The sequence below is a fragment of the Antechinus flavipes genome, chromosome 3, assembly GCF_016432865.1.
Source record: "Antechinus flavipes isolate AdamAnt ecotype Samford, QLD, Australia chromosome 3, AdamAnt_v2, whole genome shotgun sequence".
NCBI lineage: Eukaryota > Metazoa > Chordata > Mammalia > Dasyuromorphia > Dasyuridae > Antechinus > Antechinus flavipes.
The window spans coordinates 459,458,350-459,482,318 of NC_067400.1; the positions used below are offsets into that span (position 1 = coordinate 459,458,350).

The 23,969-nt window shown below is 34.4% G+C and overlaps 1 protein-coding gene across 4 annotated transcripts in view; it reads left to right on the plus strand.

Moving 5' to 3' along the window:
* ATP8A2 (ATPase phospholipid transporting 8A2) overlaps positions 1–23,969 on the plus strand; it is a 769,397-nt gene that overhangs the window by 234,082 nt on the left and 511,346 nt on the right. For all 4 annotated transcript variants that reach the window (XM_051986556.1, XM_051986559.1, XM_051986558.1 and 1 more), the window contains exons 17-22: positions 483–588; positions 1,855–1,937; positions 3,932–3,981; positions 8,175–8,244; positions 12,011–12,095; positions 13,267–13,406. In XM_051986556.1, coding sequence (XP_051842516.1) covers positions 483–588; positions 1,855–1,937; positions 3,932–3,981; positions 8,175–8,244; positions 12,011–12,095; positions 13,267–13,406 — 534 coding nt within the window. The remainder of the gene's footprint in view (positions 1–482; positions 589–1,854; positions 1,938–3,931; positions 3,982–8,174; positions 8,245–12,010; positions 12,096–13,266; positions 13,407–23,969) is intronic.

A 23,969-nucleotide genomic window follows, 5' to 3' on the forward strand; every position in this document is an offset into this window, starting at 1 on the left:
GATGTCATGTAAAGAACCTTGTACGTTTTAGGTGCACTCAGTATAAATGAAACGTCATATCCAAAGAGGATGTCACTAGAGGCTTGGGGGAAAGAGAAGGGGAGAATCTGAAGGGCCTGTAGCAGAAGCTGGGGTCTGAAGGAAGCAGGGAGCTATCCAGGCCCAAGGGACAACCTGTGCAAAGGCACAGAGGTGGGCCTGGGGGGAAATAGGAGCTGGAAAAGTAAGAGGGCCTGGGCAGGGGAGAAGGGCTTATATTTGCTACTAGAAGTCAGAGGATGCTGGTGCTTGTGGTGTCCCAGAGCAAGATGAAGCGGCTGTGAGAGCAGATTCCAAGAAAGGAGGCAATCGGGACAAGGGTGGGGCAGTGGGATAGCGATCAGAGATGGAGCCTGACCCCAGTAGAAGGCCACTCACATATTTAAAACCTGAAAGTAATGACAATTTGGTGATCCGACTTTAATACATAAAATACTTTGTAGCCCACTGCTGGATGTATACAAGAGTTCCTCACGTTGCTGGCTGTTTGTCATACTGTTATTCCAGAGAAAGCCGGAGATACTATCAACTACCAGGCCTCTTCTCCAGGTGAGTGTGTTGCACTTGATATTCTACCTTTACCTTTTACACCAGATGATTATTCTGCCTTTGAGGTTCCTGGCGATTCTGTTGATTGGTGGTATAGGCTGTATGTGAAAAAAATTGTTTATTTCTTTATTTGGCTTTGCTTAGGGCCAGAAATATTTTCTGTGTTTTAAGGGCAGTTGTGTGAGAAAGGTGTCAGTGCTACAGAATGATGGCATTGCCTAATTCCCAACTTTACAACACCTTAGCTGCAGAAACATGACCCTCAGAATACCCAAAAGTTCTCTCTTCATCCTGGCTTCCCAGCAGCAGTTGTTAAGTCCTCTTATGTCCTGCAAGGGAAAAAGTGAACTACAATGGGAGAGAATGATATTATTTCTGGTTTTGCTAGTAGATTTTAAGTGTGAGAGAGCGTCTTCCTATTATTAGGCATAGAGAAAATGATCTCTTATTGCCTTGTTTTTTCCTGGTACAGTGCATTTTATATATATATATATATATTATATATATATATATATATATATATATATTATGTATATATACATATTATGTATATATACATAATATATATATATATATATATATATATATATATATATATATATATGCAATATATAAGCTGAAAAAAGATCCCTTCTATATCATACCTGATAACTGGGCTTTATTTGAATATCCTCTTCCCAACCTTCACCAGTCATGCCCTCCTGGGGCAGCCATACATTTTGGGATGACTTTTAGTAGAATGAATTAGCCTTACTAGAATGAATTCAAACAAATTGCCTCTTGGCAGCTCCCATTCCTTTTTCCTTTGTTAAGTCCTCTGAGGTCAAAGTGAGTAAGCATATGCCCATTTCCACATTACTGTCTTTCCCTCAAATACATGAAGACAGTTATTATGTTCCCCTGAGCCTTTGTTTTCTAGACAAGATAGTCAAATAATCAAAATAGTAATATGATTTAAACCTTTGGATCCACATCACTGAATGATTAATAGGAATATGAGAAATGTGTCAGGTCATAAAATAACCGATTTTTCAACTCCTAGAAGAACTGTTTAACATATTACTGTTTACATTATACAAAATGTTATCCAATGGTTGAAAAAGCCCTTAGATCCTTTATAGTTCCTCATTTGTTTTCCACTGATCAAATAAGATCAATTATCTTACAGTAGTGTGAATCTTATTGAAATGTACCAATATAGTTCCATCATAATGATAAATATTATCTCTCTAACCCTTATTAATATGGATGATTTCTTATCAACAGATGAAGGAGCTTTAGTGAAAGGAGCAAAAAAACTTGGCTTTGTCTTTACCGGAAGAACTCCTAACTCAGTTATCATAGAAGCTGTGAGTAGGATGCTTGTGAACTTGGCATTGTATCAAACAAATCTCTCTTAAATTCTTACTATGCTTTCAGGAAAGTTTTCCCCTAATAACAGACATATAGTATTGATGTATAGCAAGGTGCAATAATCTTCGTTGAATTTTGCTGTATACCCCTATGATTTGGGTTTTAAGGCATGGTTCTTGAGAAAGAAATTTGGTCCATAAACTAAGATATCTAGTGGGGTTTCAGCAATCAAAATTTACATTCCTTTGGGCAGAGCACCTGCAGGTAAGGGTATGATATATGGACAGAAGAAAAGGAAAGGAGAGGAGAAGCTGTGTGGCCCCACTGATCAGTGTCTGTACCACTCCCAGAGGGGGTTATTTGTCTATCCTTAGAGAGGACTGGACATCAGGGTAATGATGCCAAGAGACAGAAGTGAATTGGATTTAAGTGAGGGATGGTTGGGCAGTCATCAGCCTCACTTTCTCCTCCAGAACCATTCAGATCCAGAACAACTAAAGATGATTCTAGAAGCAGTGGGAGACCTGAACCTTTTGTAGCCTATAGTCCGTAAGGACCATGACTTAAATCCAAATCACTATCATCAATTGGACAACAATAGGTTGCAGGCCAAGTCCTACTTGGTCATTATTTGGGCCCCCCCTTGACTCAGAATGAATGTAAATAGCAGTTGTTTCTGTTTTGGCCAGAAACCCTGAAAGTTTTCCCCTCTCAGATTGTTTTTGTTTGTTTTTATTTTTTTAACTAGGTAAAAGAGGCCATTCTGTACCTCATTTCTTAATTTAGTCTTACTCACTATTGAGTGTTGCCTTAGTCAAACAAAAATCACTTAAAGATCTCATCTTAAAAAGGTCAAAGTTTCCCATTGCATCTTTTGATAGACAATGGATAGGAAGAATGAACTAGACACAGAATGAAATGAGAGAAACAGCTGACTTATATTTTTAAAAAATATTCAGGGATTCTCCCTGAAACAAAAAATCAATCACTTAAATATCAAATTCTTCTGTAATGCTTCATATGATTATGTAGATATAGATAGGATATCAAAAATTTTAGAGAATAAAGTTGCAAGCCATCCAAAGAGTAAAGGAGAGATAGAATTTGGTAAGTATGAGTAATTCAATGAATAACCACACTGGAGAAGTGAGCTAAGGTGGGATAATGAATGCTCTGAAAAAGGAGTGTCTTGTCAGATAGTTGGGATAACAATGGAAAACATTTGGTACTCATGCAGTCTTAAAAGAACTAAAGAAAGGCATCTAGCAATCTGATCCATTTAAGCATTTCAATTTCAAAGAATGTTTAAAGATGCTGTAATAAAGCACTTAGAGATGATTAGATCAGATTCAAATGAAAAAACAGTTTTTGAAAGTTTAAAAGGCTTTCCAAAGCTCACACAGATAATTGATTTCTTAAGTCAGAGGTAAAATCTAGGGTTCTTGATACTGCCCAATGTTTTCTGCCACCCTATTTACCTGTTTTTATTTTTTGTAGTAACTAAAATCAAATAGAAAACTTTAGCTGATATAAAAACTGAAAATCTTTCTTCTACCCACCCACTCAAGAGTCTGATTTATTTGTTTGCTTATCCATGTATATTGTAATGGCTCCTTGATTTCTATTTCTATTTGGATATGTCATTTCTGTTCCGTTGGTTAGATGTTCTACCATAACCTATAACTTTTTCTTTTCTTTCATTTTTGAGCAGCACTTTTAGTTGTCTAGTTTTCAGTTGGCCCTAAAATGCTCTGTTAGCCAGGAATATATCATGAGTTTAATGACTCTTTTCAGAAAGATTGCTCAGCTGGCAAATTAAGACTCTTTTTGAACAGAAGAGGGAGCTGTCATAACACAAATTCTGTATAATAATTTCTTGAAAATGAAGGTGGAGTATGCATATGGTTTAGAGGAGTATGGAGATTTGGATATAATGGGGGAAATTGATTTTTGATTATTGGTAAAAGTAGATTGTTTTTTCCTCTTGCAGTTGGGTCAAGAGGAAATATTTGAAGTTCTTAATGTCCTGGAGTTTTCAAGGTATGTTAACTTTTCCATGCACTTAAATCTGGAATATAAATAGTAAAGGGATACATTCTGCCTCCTTCATATAATGATATGAATGTGTGGGATTTTTTTTTTTTGGGGGGGGGATATTTGACTGTTGCTTTTAGTAACAGATCTTTGTTTTATTCAACATGTCATTTCCAGTCCTCCTCTTCCCCCTCCCCCACTATCATTATGCCTAAATGCTTTATGTAGAATAAAAATTAGGGCAAGCACCTTTTAGGCCCTCAGAAAAGAAAAAAAAAAGTTCCTGTAAGGCAGGAGTTCAGGAGCTCTGAACATTAGTTTTGTTTTTGTTTTTTTGTTCCTTTTTTTGTTTGTTTATTTGAGGCATTGACATCTTTGGTAATATGAAGAACCCACGATCTTCTTAGAATGATATTTTTAAATAACTTAAGTAAACTTTGAATTTTAGTTAGAGAAAGATGAAAGCAAAGATGCATTATTTTTCTTATCCAAATTTGTGGACTTTCAGAAATCTATCCACAAATCCTTTGGTTATCTGTGGACCCAGTGGGTAAGAACCCCTATTTTTGTGTGTGTGTGTGTGTGTGTGTGTGTGTGTGTGTGTGTGTGTGTGTGTGTGTGTGTGTGTGTGTGTCTTAAGGATTTTAGAACTGGGCGTTATTTAAATTGTCATATATAGGAGTTAATACATTGTCATCCTAATAAATGTGATGAAGATGGCTGATATTCAGAAGTCCAGTTGAACCTGAAGTATGAACTTTTTTTTTCCTTTGCAGTGGACAATGAAATCATCTGTTTTCCTTCCTAAATGTCTTTTTCTAAAGAAACTCAATACATCTTCATATCATAGTCTCCTTTTCCATTTCAAAGGCCTCAGTGCTCTAGCAGCTGGGGCAGAATTCCCATCAGGGCAGCAGCAGACATGTCTGAATAGTTAAAGGTATTATTTTCATTGGAGTTTCCCCAGGTCTTGTGAAGTCATACCTCTTGCGCCATCTGAGCACTGTTAATGTGGGAGCTAAAAAATTGGAAACGGAAAAGACTGACTCATGAGATCATCAGTTCATCCCACTGTAGGGTCAATGTAGGATGGTTTCTTTGACATGTTCTGAAGCCCTCTCCCTTAAATCCATTTTAAAATGTTTTAAGGCCTGAGGATGTTTGTTCTTCTCCCTAGAAAGTTTTTTTGTTCCAATAAGACTGTCATAATAAAATATTTCCTAATATCTAGTATAATTTTCTCTCTTCTTAACATCTGGTTATTGCTTCTAGCAGAACACTCATATTCTATCCTGCTCACCTTCTCTGTCATCAGAATGCCCATCTCAATGATATATTTAATCATTAGTCAATAAAAGTTGCATAATGACATTGCTTTATTTACTTAACCATTATTGAAGCAAGCTGCGTAAACTGGTTTTTAAAAGATATTTTAAAATCATATCAAGTCTTTATGACATTTTAGTCTTAATCATTGCCTCTTAGCATTCAGCATGTATACAAAGGATTTCCTGAACAGCTCAAGGTGCTAGTGTTAGAGGGAATTGAGAAAGTAAGAGAGGTGAAAAGGATGAAGATAGCAGCAGTCCTAAGGTAGGAAAAGCTTGAAAGCTTCTTCTGCCTCATCTTTCTCCCATTATGGGGCTCTACCACCTAATATCTGATGTTCTGGAAGAATTACTTAGCTAGTTGTCCATGTGCTTCTCCACTGAACTCGGCCTGTCTATGGAGCAAATTGCAGTTCAAAGTGAAGAAGTTTGAATAGAAAGAAGGGGCAAAGGAATCAGATCTGTCTGTCTGACAATGCTGTAGCACCACTTCTCCTGAAGCCCTCTAAAAGCTGACTTGGATAATGGGAACGCAAATCCATCACCTTTGAGGAGCAGTTAAGGAAATATGACTGATCACTGTCTTCAACTATTCCAGGGGTTATCATGTTAAAGGAGGACTTGTTCTTTGTGAGTCTAAATCTAGGAGTAAAAGGAGGGAGATTGAGACTCTCAGCATAAGGTAAAATTTACTGACAGAGCTTTTCAGGAATGACAACTGCCGTGGTTCCCCATCCTATCCTCATTATGGACAGGCATTCAAGAAGAGAAAAGAAGCAAATGCTGGAGATTATTCATTCAGAAGCCTTTTTAAGTTCCTCAATATGGACATGTATCTGAAGAAGGGGGAAAGATCAACTATAAGGAAGATCTCTAAGGTCTCTTCCAGCTCTGAGTCAGTGAAATTGGAGAACATAGAAAAGAGGAAGTGTCAAAAAATAGGGAGATAAAACATATTTGGGCATACTTAGCTTAGATCTGTCTAGTACCATCTAAAAGATTCTCCTCCATTCCTTTCCAGGTTATTTTCTGCCTCCTCTGCTTCCATTTTACACTTTTGCCAGCTACTTCTATGTCAATATTTACATCTCTGAAACTGAGAAATTTAGTTCTTCTTGTAGTCTGTGTTCTTCAATTAGAATAAACATGGTAGAGCTGAAGAAATACTGTTTTGTTTTATTCCATAAATTAAACATAAAATGAAATTTTTTAAAAAAAGAAATACCTTCTTTCTAATGGGATCAATAATTATATTATTATTTGTTATATTTTATATTTCTTTTCTGATGACTTTAGTAACTAAAAGTATGGGAAGCACTGTTCCCAGATACAGTTTTGTGTCTTGGTGATGCCGATCTGACTATAGAACAGGCCTTTTTTACTTCAAAAGAGGTTTTATTCAGCTGATTGTTGTTATTCTTTCACAGGTCTTAGAGAGTGACTGGAGAAAGAGGAGAATTGTGAAACTCATCAGTCAATCATAGTTTTGATTTTTTTAAAATTAGTCAGAATTTTTAAATGGGGGTGGTTAGGAGTGGGAAAGGCAGAGAGAGGGTCAAATCCAGTTCATACATGTGATTTCCTTAGTGTAAGGAACTCCTGGTGTGGAGATTATCTTCTATGATACGCAACAAATCCTTTGTAACTTAAAATCTTAGAAAATAAGCTGAGACATTGATTAATTGACTTGTTTACGGTCACAAAATTAGGGTGTGTCGAAATGAGACTTGAACCAGGTTATCCTGATTCTAAGCTATATTGTGCAAGTAAAATTAGAGATTTAGATTTTTTTTTTATTTAAGCCAAATTTGACCCCCTCCCCCCAGATGTGAATTACACAAGTAATTCAACATACTTTAATTCAACATTCAGTAGACATCTACTAAATAAGTTAGAGGAATGTGTATATATATATGTGTTTATATATACATGTATACATACATATACATGTATGCATATACATAAATATTTATGAAATAAATATTTTAAATGAAGGAAATTCTTATCTCTCAACATTATTTTTTCTTTTTTTTATTATAGCTTTTTATATACAAAACATATCCATGAGTACTTTTTCAACATTGACCCTTGCAAAAACTTCTGTTTCAGCTTTTTCCCTCCTTCCCTCCACCTCCTCCCCTAGATGACAGGTAGTCCCATACATGTTAAATATGTTAAAGTATATGTTAAATACAATATATGTATACATATTTATATAGTTATCTTGTTGCATAGGAAAGATCGGATTTAGAAAGAAAGTAAAAATAACCTGAGAAGCAAAAACAAAAATGCAAACAAACTAACAGAAAGAGTGGAAATGTTATGTTGTGGTCCATACTCATTTCTCAGTGTTCTTTCTCTGGATGTAGCTGGTTCTGTTCATTACAGATCAATTGGAACCGATTTGGATCCTCTCATTGTTGAAGAGAGCCATGTCCATCAGAATTGATCATCATGTAGTATTGTCTCAGTGTTATTATTAATAAATTACTTGATCATACTAGGAAATTATCAACTAATTATACCGTAAAATCATAGAAATTTGCATCTTTTTTTCTCATTTGACCATATTAAAAATAGTTTTTTAAAACCAAATTTAGGCAATATTGAATTCCTGAGAATTCAATGGTATTGTTTAAGGAGAAAATGAATGCATCTGGCTAGTTAGTCAGTATAGTAGCCAATCCAACAATAATTCTGTTAATAGTAAACTGAGATTAAAGTCCTATTAAAGTTTTCCATTTATTCTATCTGCTTTCTTTCACCTTCTAAACAAAACAAAATATTTTTAAGTTGTTTCTGATTTTAGCTTAGTCATTTGGTAGTTTGACCAGGAAAAGAGACTAATGATAATTTCTTTTTTTGTTATAGTGACAGAAAAAGAATGTCGGTAATTGTTCGAACACCAGCCGGACAAATTCGCCTTTATTGCAAAGGAGCTGTAAGTACAAGAATGGTTGCTTGCATTGCAATTTGAATTTGCTGTCATTTGCCATCCAGAAAATGCTACAAATATTTTGGCACTAATAGCTTTTTATAGTATTCCTTTTCATGTTCCCAGTCTCATATATGGGTGACTAATTTTATATTGATTCCATGGGGGTAAAAGTGCTGATCATGATTGATGATTCTTGTGTTGATGACATAGAGGTCATACCAAATTAGCAAATGACATAAAGTAGGAAAGGAGAAGTAACTAACATACTAGATGACAAAGGCCAGATCCAAAAAGAACTTGACAGGCTAGAATAATGGGCCACATCTAAGAAGATAAAATGATCAATATAAATGTAAAGTTGTATATTTTGGGGAAAAAAAAAGAATCAACTTTAGAGATACCAGATGGGAAGATATGGCCAGAGAAAAGTTTTTTAAAGTAAAAGTCTTGGGGTTTAAGTAAACATTGAGTTCAGTATGAATTGTTTCTGAAATATGGTTGTCACAAAAGCTAATGCAATAATTAAATTGTATTAAAAGAAGCCTGGGTTCCAGAATTAGGGAGGTAATATATTCTCTCTTTTCTCTTCTAGTTAGACCCCATCTAAAGAACTCTCTGAGAGTTATAACTTCAGAATGATATGGATAAAATGGAATGAGGTGGCCTTTAGTTTTTGCCATGTGAGATTTACTTGTAGGAATTAGGAATGTTTAGCTTATTTAACAGAAGCTCCCTTCTGGCTGTCTGCTATTAAGGTCCATCCTCTTTTCCAAATTAACCTTTCCAGTGAGATGGGGAAAAATATCTTAAGTCTTCTAATGACTTTGGATGTTTAGTGTGTGCAATAGAAGATTTAAAAGAAGGCCATTTTATAACTTTTTGCAAGTATTTAAGGACTATAACATGGAAAATGGATCAGACTTATTTTGCTGAGTTCATAGGGTAGGACTAGGAGTCACAGGTAGAAATAACAAGGAGGAAGATTTAGATTTGATTTTAGGGAAAAAAAATATTTCTATTCAGAGCTGTTCCAGAAGGGGTCTCTCACAAGTGGTTCTCTCCCTTTCCATTGGTTCTCAGAAAATCTTGAGATGATCATTTTTTGGATATGTCATGGAAAAGGTCTATTTCTTTGGTACAGCTTCTGTCCCTTTCAAGCTGAGGTTCTGTGATGTTGTGATATGGGAGCCACTTGTCAGTGGCTGCTGGAGGTCTAACTCAGACTGTAGAATGGATCTCTTCGTGTGAGAGGATGATAGTGATACAAGGAGATTGAAAAGCAGCTGCGTTGTCTGACCTCTCTCTTCTTCCCTCTGCCTCCAATTTATTTCATTCCAGTCCACAAGCAACACTTGTGTCAGCAAAAGCTGCCCCACAACCTCTTCAAGGGTTATGATTCACATTGTGGAGGCTCTTGGAGAATTGGCCTGTCTCTTCACCTAGACATGGTCCTTAATACTGTGATCCTATGAAAGTGTTATTTCAGTGCTCATCTGAGAAATGGCAGACAAGCACAGACTTGGGTAGATGGGCTACTTGTCAATTTATGTCAGAAAGACATGTGTTTTAGTAGATGGCAAGCTCAAGATAAGCTATTAGATAGGAAGATTTTGTTATAAAGAAAATGTGCAAAGGATACAAAGCCCTTTGACCTTCAGCCTTAGACTACATGAATAAAAAGAATAATAGTTGATAATTATATATCTTATTAAGGTTCACAGAGCACTCTATAATATATTTTCTCTTTGATCCACACAATCACCCAGTGAGATAAGTGGTAATACCTGCTGGTATTATTTTGAAAAAGAGGCAACTGAGGCTGAGAGAAGTGAAATGATTTTTCCAGGGTCATGCTGCTAGTAAGTTTGCAAGGCAGGATTTGGAGCCTCAGGTTTTCCTGACTTCAGGTCCTGTGCTCTCCCACTTGTACCCCTTAGTTGTTTGGAGAAATGTGGGATTCTACAGTTTAGGAAGCAAGTGGATGAACTAGGATACAGCTCAAGGAGGGCAGCCAGTGATGTTAAGACTTGGAGCCATGCTATATAATGAGGGCTGAAAAACGTGGTGTTGATTAGCTTTTATTAAGGAAAGCTTAGTGAGGGAGTGGGGAAGACAGGACTCCTGTCATGTGGAAGAGTTATGGGCCTTGTTTAACTTAGGGGATACAGTGGGTATAATTGGAGAAAGGCAAATTTCAGTTAGATAGAAGCATAAGAAACTTGTGATTTCTTTGGGAGCTCAGGGGCTCCCGGGCACTGTAAATCTTCCAGGGGAGCCTCGAAGGTCCCTTTTCAGGGGTAGTACAGTCAGGCACTGTGTCAGACTGCGTTTGACTAGATAAATTTGGAGACTCTTTCCAGGTCAGAGATGCTGTCCTTTATCCAATAGCTAAGATTTAGTGAGACTTGTGGGTCATAATTCTCTCTTGTTTGACTTGGAAAGTGATCCTAAGTTGATCTTCTGGTTACTATTTAGTGGTAATGTGCAATAAGTACAGATCCTCTGAGTAAAAATTAGGAGCTGCAGCTGCCTGCTACTTTCAGTATCTAGTCTGAAAAAAGGCAGTTCTACTTGGGGGAAACTGGCATGTGGTCTTATCTGAACGGTGCCTCTGATTGGAGGAAAGATAAAACGTCACATATCTGCATGTATTCATATCTAGGCATGCATTTAGTATATCTGTGTTCTTAAGAATTGCATTTTAAATGTTGACATTTAAAATGCTAACATAACATTTTGTTGTTCATGCTAGTTTTGAAAACATTCTTACTAGATTTATAAATGTGTCTGTTGTTAGAGTATTGCAACCATCACAACAAGAGAAATTGAGAGGGTTAAGAAAAGTTGAACTTAATATAAAACCTTTGATTGTCACAGTGGGAAAAGACATTAAAAATGATCTAGGGGAAAGTAGATGGTGCTATGACACTGCACCTTTGACACCATTGAAGTATATAGTGAAGAATATATTAGACTTTCTAATGTTATTAAATATACAAAACAAAATATATAGAATTACAAATGAAGCCAATCATATTCAAATCAATTAATAATATAATAGATATGTGGGGGTGGGTATATATATATATCTTTTTATACATATACATTTATATCTTGCGAGTGTATACACACACACACACACACACACCCCTTTTAAAAACAAATTTGTGGATCCTGGGTTAAGAACACTTGATTTTGTCCAAATTCTATACGTGAAGACTAATTTTGAAAGAGTGAATCTCACATCTTAGACGATTTAGACCTCTTTATCCTTATTCACATAGAAATCAGAAAACCTAAATGGGTCTTTGTTGTAATGACAGAACAGTCAGAAAAAGGTGCTTTGCAATGTTAAACCAGATATTGCTCTGCAGTTTATCAGAAAATGTACATTTTGGTTTGTTTCATAATTACCAGATTTGGTGAGAGAAAAGTCCTAGATGTGCAATCATAGGAACTAGTTTTGAATACAAGTTTTACTTCTTTCTGCCCAGGTGACTAGAAACAAGTCATTGAAGCTGTATGGGCCTTGATTTCTTCATGTGTAAAATGAAAAGAGGTTGCTCTCTGAGGTGCTTCCTAAACAATTCAATACACTGTGAAGTTCAAAGCTCTTCATTGCTTGTGGATTGGAATTCAGCTATTCTTACCAGAGCTTCTTAAAATACTTTTTGATCCATTAGGTAGAAAACATAAAGCTCTAAGATGGTATTTAGAAGACTGGAAGATTGAATTATAATTTTTTATGTGATGACTTCCTCTTTGATAGGATAATGTGATTTTTGAGAGACTGTCAGAGAATTCGGAGTTCACAGAACAAACTTTGTGTCATCTTGAATATTTTGCAACAGAAGGTAAGTTATGTTAAACCATTTTTGATATTATAATTAATAATAAAGTGAATATCAACAATAATACTTTATACTTGAATAGCACTTCTTTTATTTAGCCAGTAATCACACTTTCAGATGGGGTCAAAAGTTGAAGTGTTTGTAATTCTGAATGAATGTATCTCATTGCAGCTTTTAAAACTCCATCATGTTCTGTGTTCATGTCAGCAGGAAAACATATTTATGCTTATTCTGTACTTCCTTCGCTCCTATAGAGAATCTACAATCCATTATGCTCTATTCAGTGTGTTTGGGTTAGGTGTCCAAGGCTCATTCGTGATAATAGGAACTTGAGAATAAAAAATGGCCTGCTTTGTTTGAGATCTTCATAGCATCATTTTCTCACTCAGAGAAGCTTTCACTAAGTATATAAGCTGAACTAGCTCCTAAGTTAGTGGGCTTAACCTTTTGTTAACTATATAATGCTGACTTTTCATTCCTCCATTATGGATACTGGACCCATAGTGACTCCCCAAGCATTCTCTGAGACATTTTAAATCAGGGTGCAGATTACCATCTTCCTTGTTTGTGAAGGTGACAAAAGTCATAGACTCTCTTGCCCAAGATCATATCTGAGCTTGGGAGTTCCTGTTTCTGACATGCTTATTTTATCTATGGCATAAAAGTAAAGATCTCTTTTCTGAGGTAACTGGTACCTTTGACTACTGTCTTAATAAACATAAGTGTACCCCAGATAGATAACAGAAAGGAGTTGCCAGTAAGAACTTTAGAATGAAATAGAAGGCAACTCTTCTAAAGTCGAGATTTGACTTTAAAAGTTCTGGACTTTGTTAATAATAAATAGCTGCAATTCTTAGGAGACAATTTATTCTTCCTCTCTTCATTCCCACCAAAGGTTCTCCAAAATGTCAAACAAGTTTCCTAGTGCTGTGCTGCTGGATTATTACTTGGTTGAGTTATAGGTAAACTACTTATTGGCAGAGGTAAAGGGAGTTTCTGTACTAGGAGTTCATTATGCCTATAAATCCTAAGCACTGAAAAAATAGCAGGAATTATTGAAAGACTTCATAAAGCTTGGGATGTGTGAGAAGACTTTTGGTTTTTGTTTTCAAGTGATAAGTCCCTCTGAACTGACAAGGGCATGCATGATCTTTCTATATTTGCTGTTCTCCAGGCTTGAGAACACTCTGTGTTGCCTATGCGGATCTATCTGAGGATGTCTACCAAGAATGGTTGAGTGTTTATCAGACAGCATGTAGAAATTTGAAAGATAGACATCGAAAGCTGGAAGAGTGCTACGAAATCATTGAAAAGGTAACCAGAACAAATGGATTCTCTTTTACCAAATTGGCTTCCCTCTGAGTAGCTTATTTTCATATGTACAAAAATACCCAAAACAAAAATCACTCATGATAATAGGAACTTGAGAGTAAAATATGGCCTGCTTTGTCTGAGATCTTCATAGCATCATTTTGTGTTAAATTGGCATTCATCTTTTTAAAAAATTTTTCCATGATCTTTAATATTTGAAGAATTGGGTTTTGTGTCTTAGCAAAAGAAACTTCTTTTAAAATAATTTAAGAGAAAAGGCTTAAGCTATAATATTTCATTCCTTTTACTACCTTATGTTTACTTCATTCTTAGACATCTTTTCCTGAAAAAGAAACATTAAGCTAAACTAGAGTTTAAAACAGTTTTGTGAGAAATCCAAGTTCCAAAGTGCAGTTCTGCAACCTTTCAAGACTCATGGGATGCTGTGTTAGTTTCACTTTGCTATGCTTCACATTAGTCTTATTATGCATTCTCTATAAATGTATGATACCAATTAATGATTGAATTTTTCAGATTTTCCTTTGATAATAAAATTCAATGGAGTTTGAAGTTATGTTTGTTAGTCTTGTTTAAGTGTTAAGTCTTGATTGAGTTTGGTGAGCTCAAAGGTATGAAAATAATTGCAAATCAAGTCTATTCACACAATGTAGCCCTTTATGAAAAAAGGAACCTGGAGTCTGGCAAGTCATTTCATGGATCTAAATAAGAAAATTGGGCCATAGGATGTCCAACTTCCTCTTTAGCTATAAAGTTCTGTGCTCCTATGATTTTGAGTATTTTGAATACTAGAGTAATAAACCAATTGTACTATAGTGTGAGAAAAGTGGAATTTCTCCAGGTGAATATTAGGCACAAATTATATTACTTGGCACATCTGATTCAACGTATCTTAAAATTGGTTTTATACCATATGACTCTGATAGTAGGGAAAAACCTCAGGAGTTACTTATGAAATAAATGTTTAAAAAAAAAAAAAAACACCCAAACAACAATCCCCATAAAACGAAAAAGGATACTTTGTTGTTCAATGTTTGATTTTTTTTCCCTCCTGAATAAGCTCTTTTTTCATTTAGTGCCACTAGGGGGCATTGTTTCTGAAAAACTTTTTAATGTTATTAAAATGAGACTTTTTCTAGGTTCTTCAGCTTTTCTGAATATTAACAAAAGAAAGAATTAGGAGTTGAACATGTAATTTCATTGATAGAGGGATGTTCTAAAGAGAATAAAGTCCTACTACCAAAGCAGGTCAGCACCTTCTCTGTAATCTTGAACAATAAGTAGATAACAAAACAAAAACAAAACAGACAAATAAACAAACAAAAAAACATGATTGAAACTGTGGATCTCAAGGCCATAAAAGTTTTTGAAACATAGCTGCTAAGACAATATGAGCTGGTAATTCCTTTATTTGTTTTATTTCTCTGAGGAAAATTATTTCCTCATTCCTCATTCTCTGAAATCATTTCCTTTAGTTGATTTTTCTAGGCCACATTAAAAGGGTGATAAGAGAATTCTAGTTGGCATCTGCCAAAATGAACAGCTATAAATAAAAAATATAGTTTTCTTGTGGTTTTATAGTGCTGGGAGGTCGGTGGAAGGTCCAGAATATCTTTCTCAGGTATCAGGTTGTTTTTGTAGCAATTATTGTTGGATCCCATATTAGCAAAATAGGTCAGACTAGTGTTTTATCATTGTTGTCCCTTCCATCTGTTTTCCAGTTCTGTTGGATGTATTCTACGAAAATGAGGGAATCAAGACCTATTGGACTACTGAAATATAGAAATAATGTTTCAGAGGAAAGGAACTTCCAGGAAGGGCTTACCTTGTGTCCTTGTTAAATCTTGAGAGCCATTAACAATCCATTCTGATAAAGCTAGTGTACTTATTGTCAATCTCAAAATTGTCTGGAACAGCACTTTTCCAATACTTACAGAAAGTTTAATTTTCAACTGGCATAGCTAAATACCTAAACATTGGTTAAAGGTGAATTGGAATGGTCACAGCTTGCATCAGAAAAGTTGGGCTAATTTGGAGAAGAACAAGGGTGAAAGATTCTGCTAATCACAAGATTATTACAGGTCGACCAGTTGTGATGAAATCTAGGCTCCTTGCTTTAGTGTGACAGGTAAGAATGCTCTAGGCATCTGAGGCTATCCTTTCCTCCTTTTCCTTTTGTCTAATCTGGCCTGTGCAGGTTCCGGAGTGATCAAGATCTCACTCTCCCCTGTTGTATCCCCACATCTACTTCCTTGACTTATATAACCTATAGGGAAGAACTGGGGGACAAAATTTTTTTTAATGTGTATATATTTATGTATGTGTATATACACATATACACATACATTTTACATGTATGAGTATATATGCATACACATAAAACATTAGCTGGCTTATGTATAGCTTGCTAAAGTTTCTTAAATTTTTTTTTACAAAATTATTTAAAATAAATACAAAATAGAAAAAGAAACTTGTTCTGCTATGCAGCAGAATATAAGAAAGAATTCAAAATGTGAGACACTAAATTTCCATTTCAAGAAAGCCTACTATACATAAATACTACAATTTGTTTAGAGCTGTCCATCGTTTCTTTGCTTCCTTGTAAGTTTTCTTTTTTCTTAGCTTATGCACTTTTAACTTTATTTTTTTTTCCCCTTTCCTCTCCCCACCTTCCCCAAAAAGGCTACAATTAAGTGTGTGTGTGTGTGTGTGTGTGTGTGTGTGTGTGTGTGTGTATAAAATGTACATATCTATATATATACATATATATCTCTATGTAAGATCATACTTTGTCATCTGTTTTTCTGAAGGTGGATAACAGCATCCTCTAAGTCCAAGCCTTTCCATATTTTTCTAAATCTACCAACTCATCATTTCCTATTCCACAGCAATATTCCAACTTTAAACTAGTTACTTTAAATAATCTAAAATAATATTGATCAATATGACTGACATATAGTGTGGTTTCCCCATTTTTCTCTTTTAATCAAATCTATTTTCCTATCCCTGCCCACTCCTTTGCGTTACTTCTACCTCCTATCTTGCCTTCCAAATACTTAACTTACCCCTTCCCCACAAGGATTTCTCCCTTATCCTTTCTCCTTTCTTCCCTCTCTCTTTATTTTATTCCTGTTAATCTATATACTTTATTCCATTCCTGTTAATCTACACACCTTTCTATACCTACCCCTCCTCATCCTATCCTTCCCCCCCTTTATTGCTTTACAAATTTAGAAGATTTCTAGATATATATGTATTGTTTTCTCTTTTACTTATTCTCAATGAGAGTAGAATTCCAGAACTACTAGCCTTCCTCCCCCACCTAATTCCTCTGTGTCAATTACATTTTCAATATATAACATAGTTTGCACTTATTAAATTCTTTGAAATTAATCTTTGATGTTTACTTTTTATTTCTCTTGGATCTTATATGTCAGATTTTCTCTAAAATTCAGGTCTTTTTACAATAAAACCCTACAAGTCTAAAATGGCAGTTCATTGAATGTCCATTTTTCCCCCATTCAGAATTATGCTTTGCTGGGCATATTTTTGGTTGCAACTCAAATATTTTTTGTTGCCCTTTGTTATATAGTGTTCTAAGGCCCATGGTCTTTTAAGGTAGCTGTTGCTAGATCTTCTGTGTTTCTAATTGTGGCTTTGCCATATCTGAATTTTTTTTTTCTTATTGACCTGGAGGCTTCAAAATTTGACTATGATGTTTTTGTACATCTTCTTTACAAGATCTTTTTCAGGTGGAAATTTTACCCTTTTATTCTAATATGTCAGGACATTTTTCTTTAACTATTTCTTGTATTATTTCATCAAGATTCTTTTTCTAATTGTAATTTTTAGGTAGTCTAATTTTTCTTGATCTGTTTTCCATATCTGTTGTTTTTCATATGAAATGTCACCTCTTTTATTTTTTAATTCCTTCTACTTTGTTTTATTATTTTTTGGTCTCATAAGTCCACTGGTTTCCCCTTGCCCAGTTCTAATTTTCAAAGAGTCATTTTCTTCCTTAATACTTTGGATCTTCTTTTCTAGTTAATTGACTTTTTTCATTATCATCTTGTTTTTCTTGGATTATTTTTATTTTTTATTTTTTAATATTTCCTCAATTTCTCTCATTTGATTTTTAAAGTCTTTTGGGTTGTATGAATTCTTTTTGGATAGGTGACCAATTAATGTTACTTTTTGGGATAGAAGAGGCCTTTTTTACTTCAGTACCCTCCTCTGAAGATGAACCCTGGTCTTACCTATTCCTATAGTAACTTGCTGTGGTTGGTTTCTTTCTTCTTTGCCTCCTCATTTTCAAAAAATTTCTAGCAGATTGTTGATGTAATCACCTCTAGTTCTGGGGTATGGGGATGGTGCCTCTGACCTCAGGTCCTCTTTTGGTTCTCCCCTGTATTCTGGAACCCCAAACCAAGAACTCTGTCCTCTTCTAAGTATCAATAGCCAGCAGCAGCCCTGCCTCTTGTCTTACTTGTGGGAAAAATCTGGAGAGCTTGGAATTTTATGTCCTGCTCTGCCATCTTCCCAGAATCCTCTCCCCTGCTAAAATTTCTAAAAATTTTTTTTACAGATTTTTAATTTGAGCTGCACAGTCCTGTAAGATAGGAGCCAAAGGTATTTATTATCCCCATTTGACAGATGACAGAATTAAGGCTGGGAGAAGTTGTGAGTACCTACATTTTTGCAGTTAGTAAACATCAGAGACTATTTTAAGGAAAGCTGTCAATCAGTAATTTGCTAATGTCAGCATTTATTTGTATTCCACAGTGTGTGTGTGTTGGCATTTGAAATTATTAAACTCACTCTATTGTTCTGGGACATTAATGTAGCCAATTTCAAGTGTTGTTCACTGTATGTGAATGTTCCCATTTTTAAGTGTTCTCTACCACAAATAGAGATCTCTGTTTCATTATAGAAAATAGAGTTTGAAGCTGATGACTTGGGAAATCTTGTGAGCTTTGAATTTGAAAGGATAGAAGTGGAAGAGAGCAGAGGTGCCATTTATTCTCTAAGGACAAAGTTCCACTATTAAGTCTGTGAATGACTGAATGAAGACAAATAAATATTCCACTACAAGTAATGCTCTAATCATGTATTTGGGATGGGAAAAAGGGCATCACAGAAAATGCTTTCTTTACAGAGACCACTTTCTCATCTCCATACTTGGCTTCTTTAGCTTACCGGAATTCTTATGCCCCAGGAATCTATAGACTTCTTGACTGCATCTAGTGAGCAAAAAAAACATAATTATAATTAGCATGACAAGAAGCCCCAGGGGATTTGAAGGGCAGGCAGGTTTAGATGCCTTTAAAGAGCATTGAGAGACATGTTCATTGACTTAAAAGTAAGAAGCTCATCACTGTAGGGAATGGAATAGTTGGTGATTGTTTTTTCTTAGTTGGGTTTAGCAGAAAGCAGTAAAAGAATTTAATCTGAATTGTTTGGATTGACTATCTCTTGACCAAAATGAGCTAGACTGATAGATTTAGGAAAATAAGATAAGGGCATGCATGAACCAGTTACAGTCAGTGCCATATGCAAGAAGGACATTAGTTCATTTGAAAAGACCAAATCAGGTCACTGAGAAACATTGAATATATAATCAGAAAACATCTAAGTTCTTTTCTAAAGCAATTCTCCCAACTTGAATTTATACTGGTAGGTTAAGTTCCCACAGGACTGCTGACTATCTTGGGTTGCATGATAAATTTAAATGGTAAATGATAAATTTAATTCCTCAGAACTGTATTATTATTAGGACAATTAAAAGGTATCTACTTAAAGAGCATAAGTGTGAATCTATTATGTTGGGTTGACCTCAAAAGAATAATGAAAGGTTGAGAAAAAGTAATGCATTTGGAGAAGGGGAAAGGGAGAGGGAGAATGGGGACAATTATCTTACATAAAAGAAGAAATATATAAAGAATTTATACTATGAAAGGGAAAATGTGGGGTAAGAAGTGGGTAATACTTGGACTTCACTAACAGCTCTTCTAGTTCAAGAAGGAAAGAATGTATATACATACTTATTCATGTATAAAAACCTATATTACAAAACAGGGAGGTGGGAGGAAAAAGGACTGGGAGAAGGTACGGAGTAGAATAAGAAGGGTAGAATAAAGGAGGCAATGGTCAGAAGCAAAGCAGACTCTTGGGGGCGGGGGGTGGGCAGTGGAAAAAAAAGAAGGCTAAATATGAGAGAATAGGATGGAGAGAAATACACAATTAATCATCACATCTGTAAATGTAAACAGTTGAATGAGTTTGAAACTAGAATCTTGCAATATGTTATTTAAAAGAAACACTTCAAACAGAAAGAAACACATGAAGAAATAAGAAATTGGTGCAGAATCTATTATACTTTAGCTGGAATAAAAATAATAGGATAGACATTGTAATCTCAGACAAAGCAAAAGCAAAAATAGACCTGGTTAAAAGAGGTAGTCAGAGAAATCACATATTGCTAACTAAAGACATAGACAATGAATTAATATCAGTACTGAACACATATATACCATATATGGCATAACATCTAAATTATTGTTGGAAAAATCAAATATTATAAGAGGAAATGAACAGTAAAACTATGCTAGTGGAAGAACTCAACTGACCTCTCTCAGGCCTGGACCTAACAAGAAAGAAGTTGAGATAAATAAATTTTAGGAAAGTTAAATACATAGGTACTCTGGAGAATATTGATTGGAAATAGAAAGCATATACCTTTCTTATCTATGCATGGAATTTTCACAAAAATTAACTGTTTATTGGGTCACAAACCCTCAAAAACACAAGTACAGAGAAGCAGAAATATTAAATAACTTTTTTTAATCCATGATGCAATAAAAATTACCTTCAGTGACTTTTGAAGTATAAAATAAAAATAACTGGAAACTAATTCTAGAGAATTGGTGGGTCAAAAAACAAATCATGGTCAAAAGATATGGACAATTTTCAGATGAAATTAAAATCATTTCTAGTCATATGAAAAGGTGCTCTAAATCATTATTGATCAGAGAAATGCAAATTAAGACAACTCTGTGGTACCCCTACACACCTCTCAGATTGGCTAAGATGACATAAAAAGATTATGACAAATGCTGGAGAGGATGTGGGGATACTGGGACACTAATACATTGTTGGTGGAGTTGTGAACTGATCCCACCATTTTTGGAGAGCAATTTGGAACTATGCCCAAATTGCTATCAAACCATGCCTATCCTTTGACCCAGCAGTGTTTCTATTGGGGCTGTATCCCAAAGAGATCTTAAAGGAGGGAAAGGGACCCACAAGTTCAAAAATGTTTGTGGCAGCCCTTTTTGTGGTGGTGAGGAAATGGAAACTGGGTTGGAGGCCCATCAGCTGGAGAATGGTTGAATAAGTTATGGTATATGATTATTGTTCTGTAAGCAATGATCAGCAAGATGATTTCAGAGAGTCCTGGAGAGACTTACATGAATTGATGGTGAGCGAAATGGGCAGAACCAGGAAATCATTATACACGGCAACAAGATCATCATATGATGATCAATTCTGGTGGACATGGCTCTCTTCAACAAGGAGATGATTCAGGCCAGTTCCAATGGTCTTCTAATGAAGAGAACTGTGGGAACTGAGTGTGGATCACAATATAATATTTTCTCTTTTTTTGTTGTTTGCTTGCATTTTGTTTTCTTTCTCATTTTTTTCCTTTTTGATTTGATTTTTCTTGTGCAGTATAGTGTTGTGGAAACAGGTATAGAAGAATTGCACATGTTTAACATATATATTGGATTACTTGTTGTCTAGGAGAGAGGAAGGGGGAAAGGAGGGAAATAATTTTTGGAACAAAAGGTTTGCAAGGGTGAATTTTGAAAATGCATATGTTTTGAAAATTAAAAAAAAAACTTTAATAAAAGAAAATTATAGACCAATATCAATAATGAATGTTGACCCAAAATATAAAAGAAACAAAAAACAAATCACAGTAACAATCAATTTCATTTAAGATAATGATAATAATCAAAGAAAAAATACTGAAATTTGTGGGATGCAGCCAAAGTAGTACTCAAGTAAAAATTTTTATCGCTAGACATTTGCATTAATAAAAGAGCTAATCAATTAATTGGGCCTTCAATTGGGAAAAAAACTCTATTAAAAATTTCAATTAAACATCTAAGTAGAGATACCAAAAGTCCAAGAAAAGTTTGATAAAATTGAAAATTGAAAAAATTTGACCTAATAAATTAAAATAGAGATTTTTTTTGGAAAAAAATTAAATAACCAAATGTTGGCTAATTAAAAAAGGAAAGAAAAATGTTAGCATCAAAAATGACAAGCATGAATGAACAATGATGCTGAAATTAGAGCAATTATTGGAAAGTGCTTTGCTTAACTAAATGCCAATAAACTCACAAGGTAAATGAAATAGATGGATATTTTTAAAAAATATATAATTATTTAGATTAACAGAAGAGGAAATAGAATATTTAAGTAATCATACCTTAGAAAAAGAAATTGAGCAAAACATAATGAGCTCCTTAAGCTAAGGGGGAAAAATATCTCCAGGACCTAATAGATTTGCAAATGAATTCTACAAAACATTTAACAAACCATTAACTCCCAGTATTATAAATTGTTTGAAAAAATAAAGAATTCTACTAAATTTTTCTTATGAAACAAATATGAGTTTGATATGTAAACCAGTCAAAATAAAAACAGAAATAGAACAATTTCTCTAATGAACATTGCTATAAAAAATTTAAATAAAATATCAGCAAGGAGATTATAGCACCATATCGTGTATGTTAAATTAAGTTGGAATTCAGGGCTAGTTCAATATTAGCAACACTATAAGCAAGATTGACCTTATCGATAATGAAAACAGCAAAAAATTCATGATTGTATCACTAGATGCAGAAAAAGCTTTTTGACAACATAATACTTATTTTTGTTACAAAACACTAGAAAGTACAGGAATAAACGGAGCTTTTCTTAAAATAAGTAGTAACTATATAAAACCAAAAGCAAATATTATTTATAATGGATAATAAATACTTTTGTGATTAGATCAGGGGTGAAAACAAGAATGTTCATTATTACCATTATCATTCAGTATTGTATTAGAAATGCCAACTATAGCAATGACAAGAAAGAAAGCAAAAGAATATAGACATCGAGGAAACAAAACTATCACTTTCTGCAGTTAGTATGATGATATATTTAGAGAAATTAGGAAATTAACTTATTAACTTGGGAAAGTTTGAAAAAATAAACTCATGTAAATCATGAACATATCTATATATTATTAGAAAAATTCAGCAGGAAATGATAGAGAAATTCTTTTAAAACAGTTACAGAAAATAGCTAGTACTTGGAAATCTACCTCTCAGACATGTATGGGAATTATATGACTATAGTAACAAAACACTTTTCACACAAAGTAAAAATCTAAAAAATTGGAGACGTTAATTGTTCATAAGTAGGCTAAGACCAAATAACAAAAAAAAAAAAAAAAGAATGTTTAATTTAATTTAATTATTCAGTGCCTTACTAATCTGAATAGCAAAGAATTATTTTATAGAGCTAGAATAATAACAGTGCTGATTGAAGTACATTTTAAATTGATTTTTCTTGCCCCCCCCCTTTTTTTTTTACAAGAAAATGCCAAGGCTGGATTTTTTGAGATGATAGCCCTGGGACCAAGATCCATCTGGTCCCAGTATCTCTCCATTTAATAAACTATTGGAGAAAAAAAAAAAAAAGAAAATGCCAAAATATGTTTTGCATGACTTGACTTTATATCTATAATGGTTATATTTCTTACTTCTCAATGGTGGGAAGAGGTCCAGTAAAGGATAGAATTTGGAACTGAAAAAAAAAAATTAAAGTTAAAGTTTTTTTAAAAGTCAGTAGACCTAGCCTTTTTCTTTATTTTAAAAGGCATATACTAAGAATATATTATAAAAAGTAGCACTTGTATTAGAAATGCCAGCTATAGCAATGACAAGAAAGGAAGCAAAAGTATAAATATAGATAATGGAGAAATAAAACTATCACTTTCTGCAGGTTATATGATGATATACTTAAAGAAATTAGAAATTATAACATTAATTTGAGAAAATAAATTCACATAAATCCCCCATCTCTCCAGCCAAAATTTGAGATACATTTTCCAACAAATTGATAGCCCATGGAAAGAGTGGGCTCAAACTTAGTGTATACGGTAGTATAGTACAGTAATGCACAGCTTTTGGTTCTGTAAGCTTTTTTCCTTGATGAAAAAGCTGATTTTAGAAAGGCCTGGAAATGTTTACATGAACTGATGCTGAGCAAAACAAACAAAACTAGGAATGTATTATACACAATAAGAGCAAGAATGTGATGATCAGCTATGAAAAACTTCATTCTTCTCAGTGGTTCAGTGATCCAAAGCAATCCCAACAGACTTTGGACAGAAAATGCCATCTGCATCCAGAAAAAGAACTGAGGAGATTGAATGTAAATCAACACATGCTATGCTCATTTCTTTTTTCAGTTTTTTTAAAAGATGTCTTC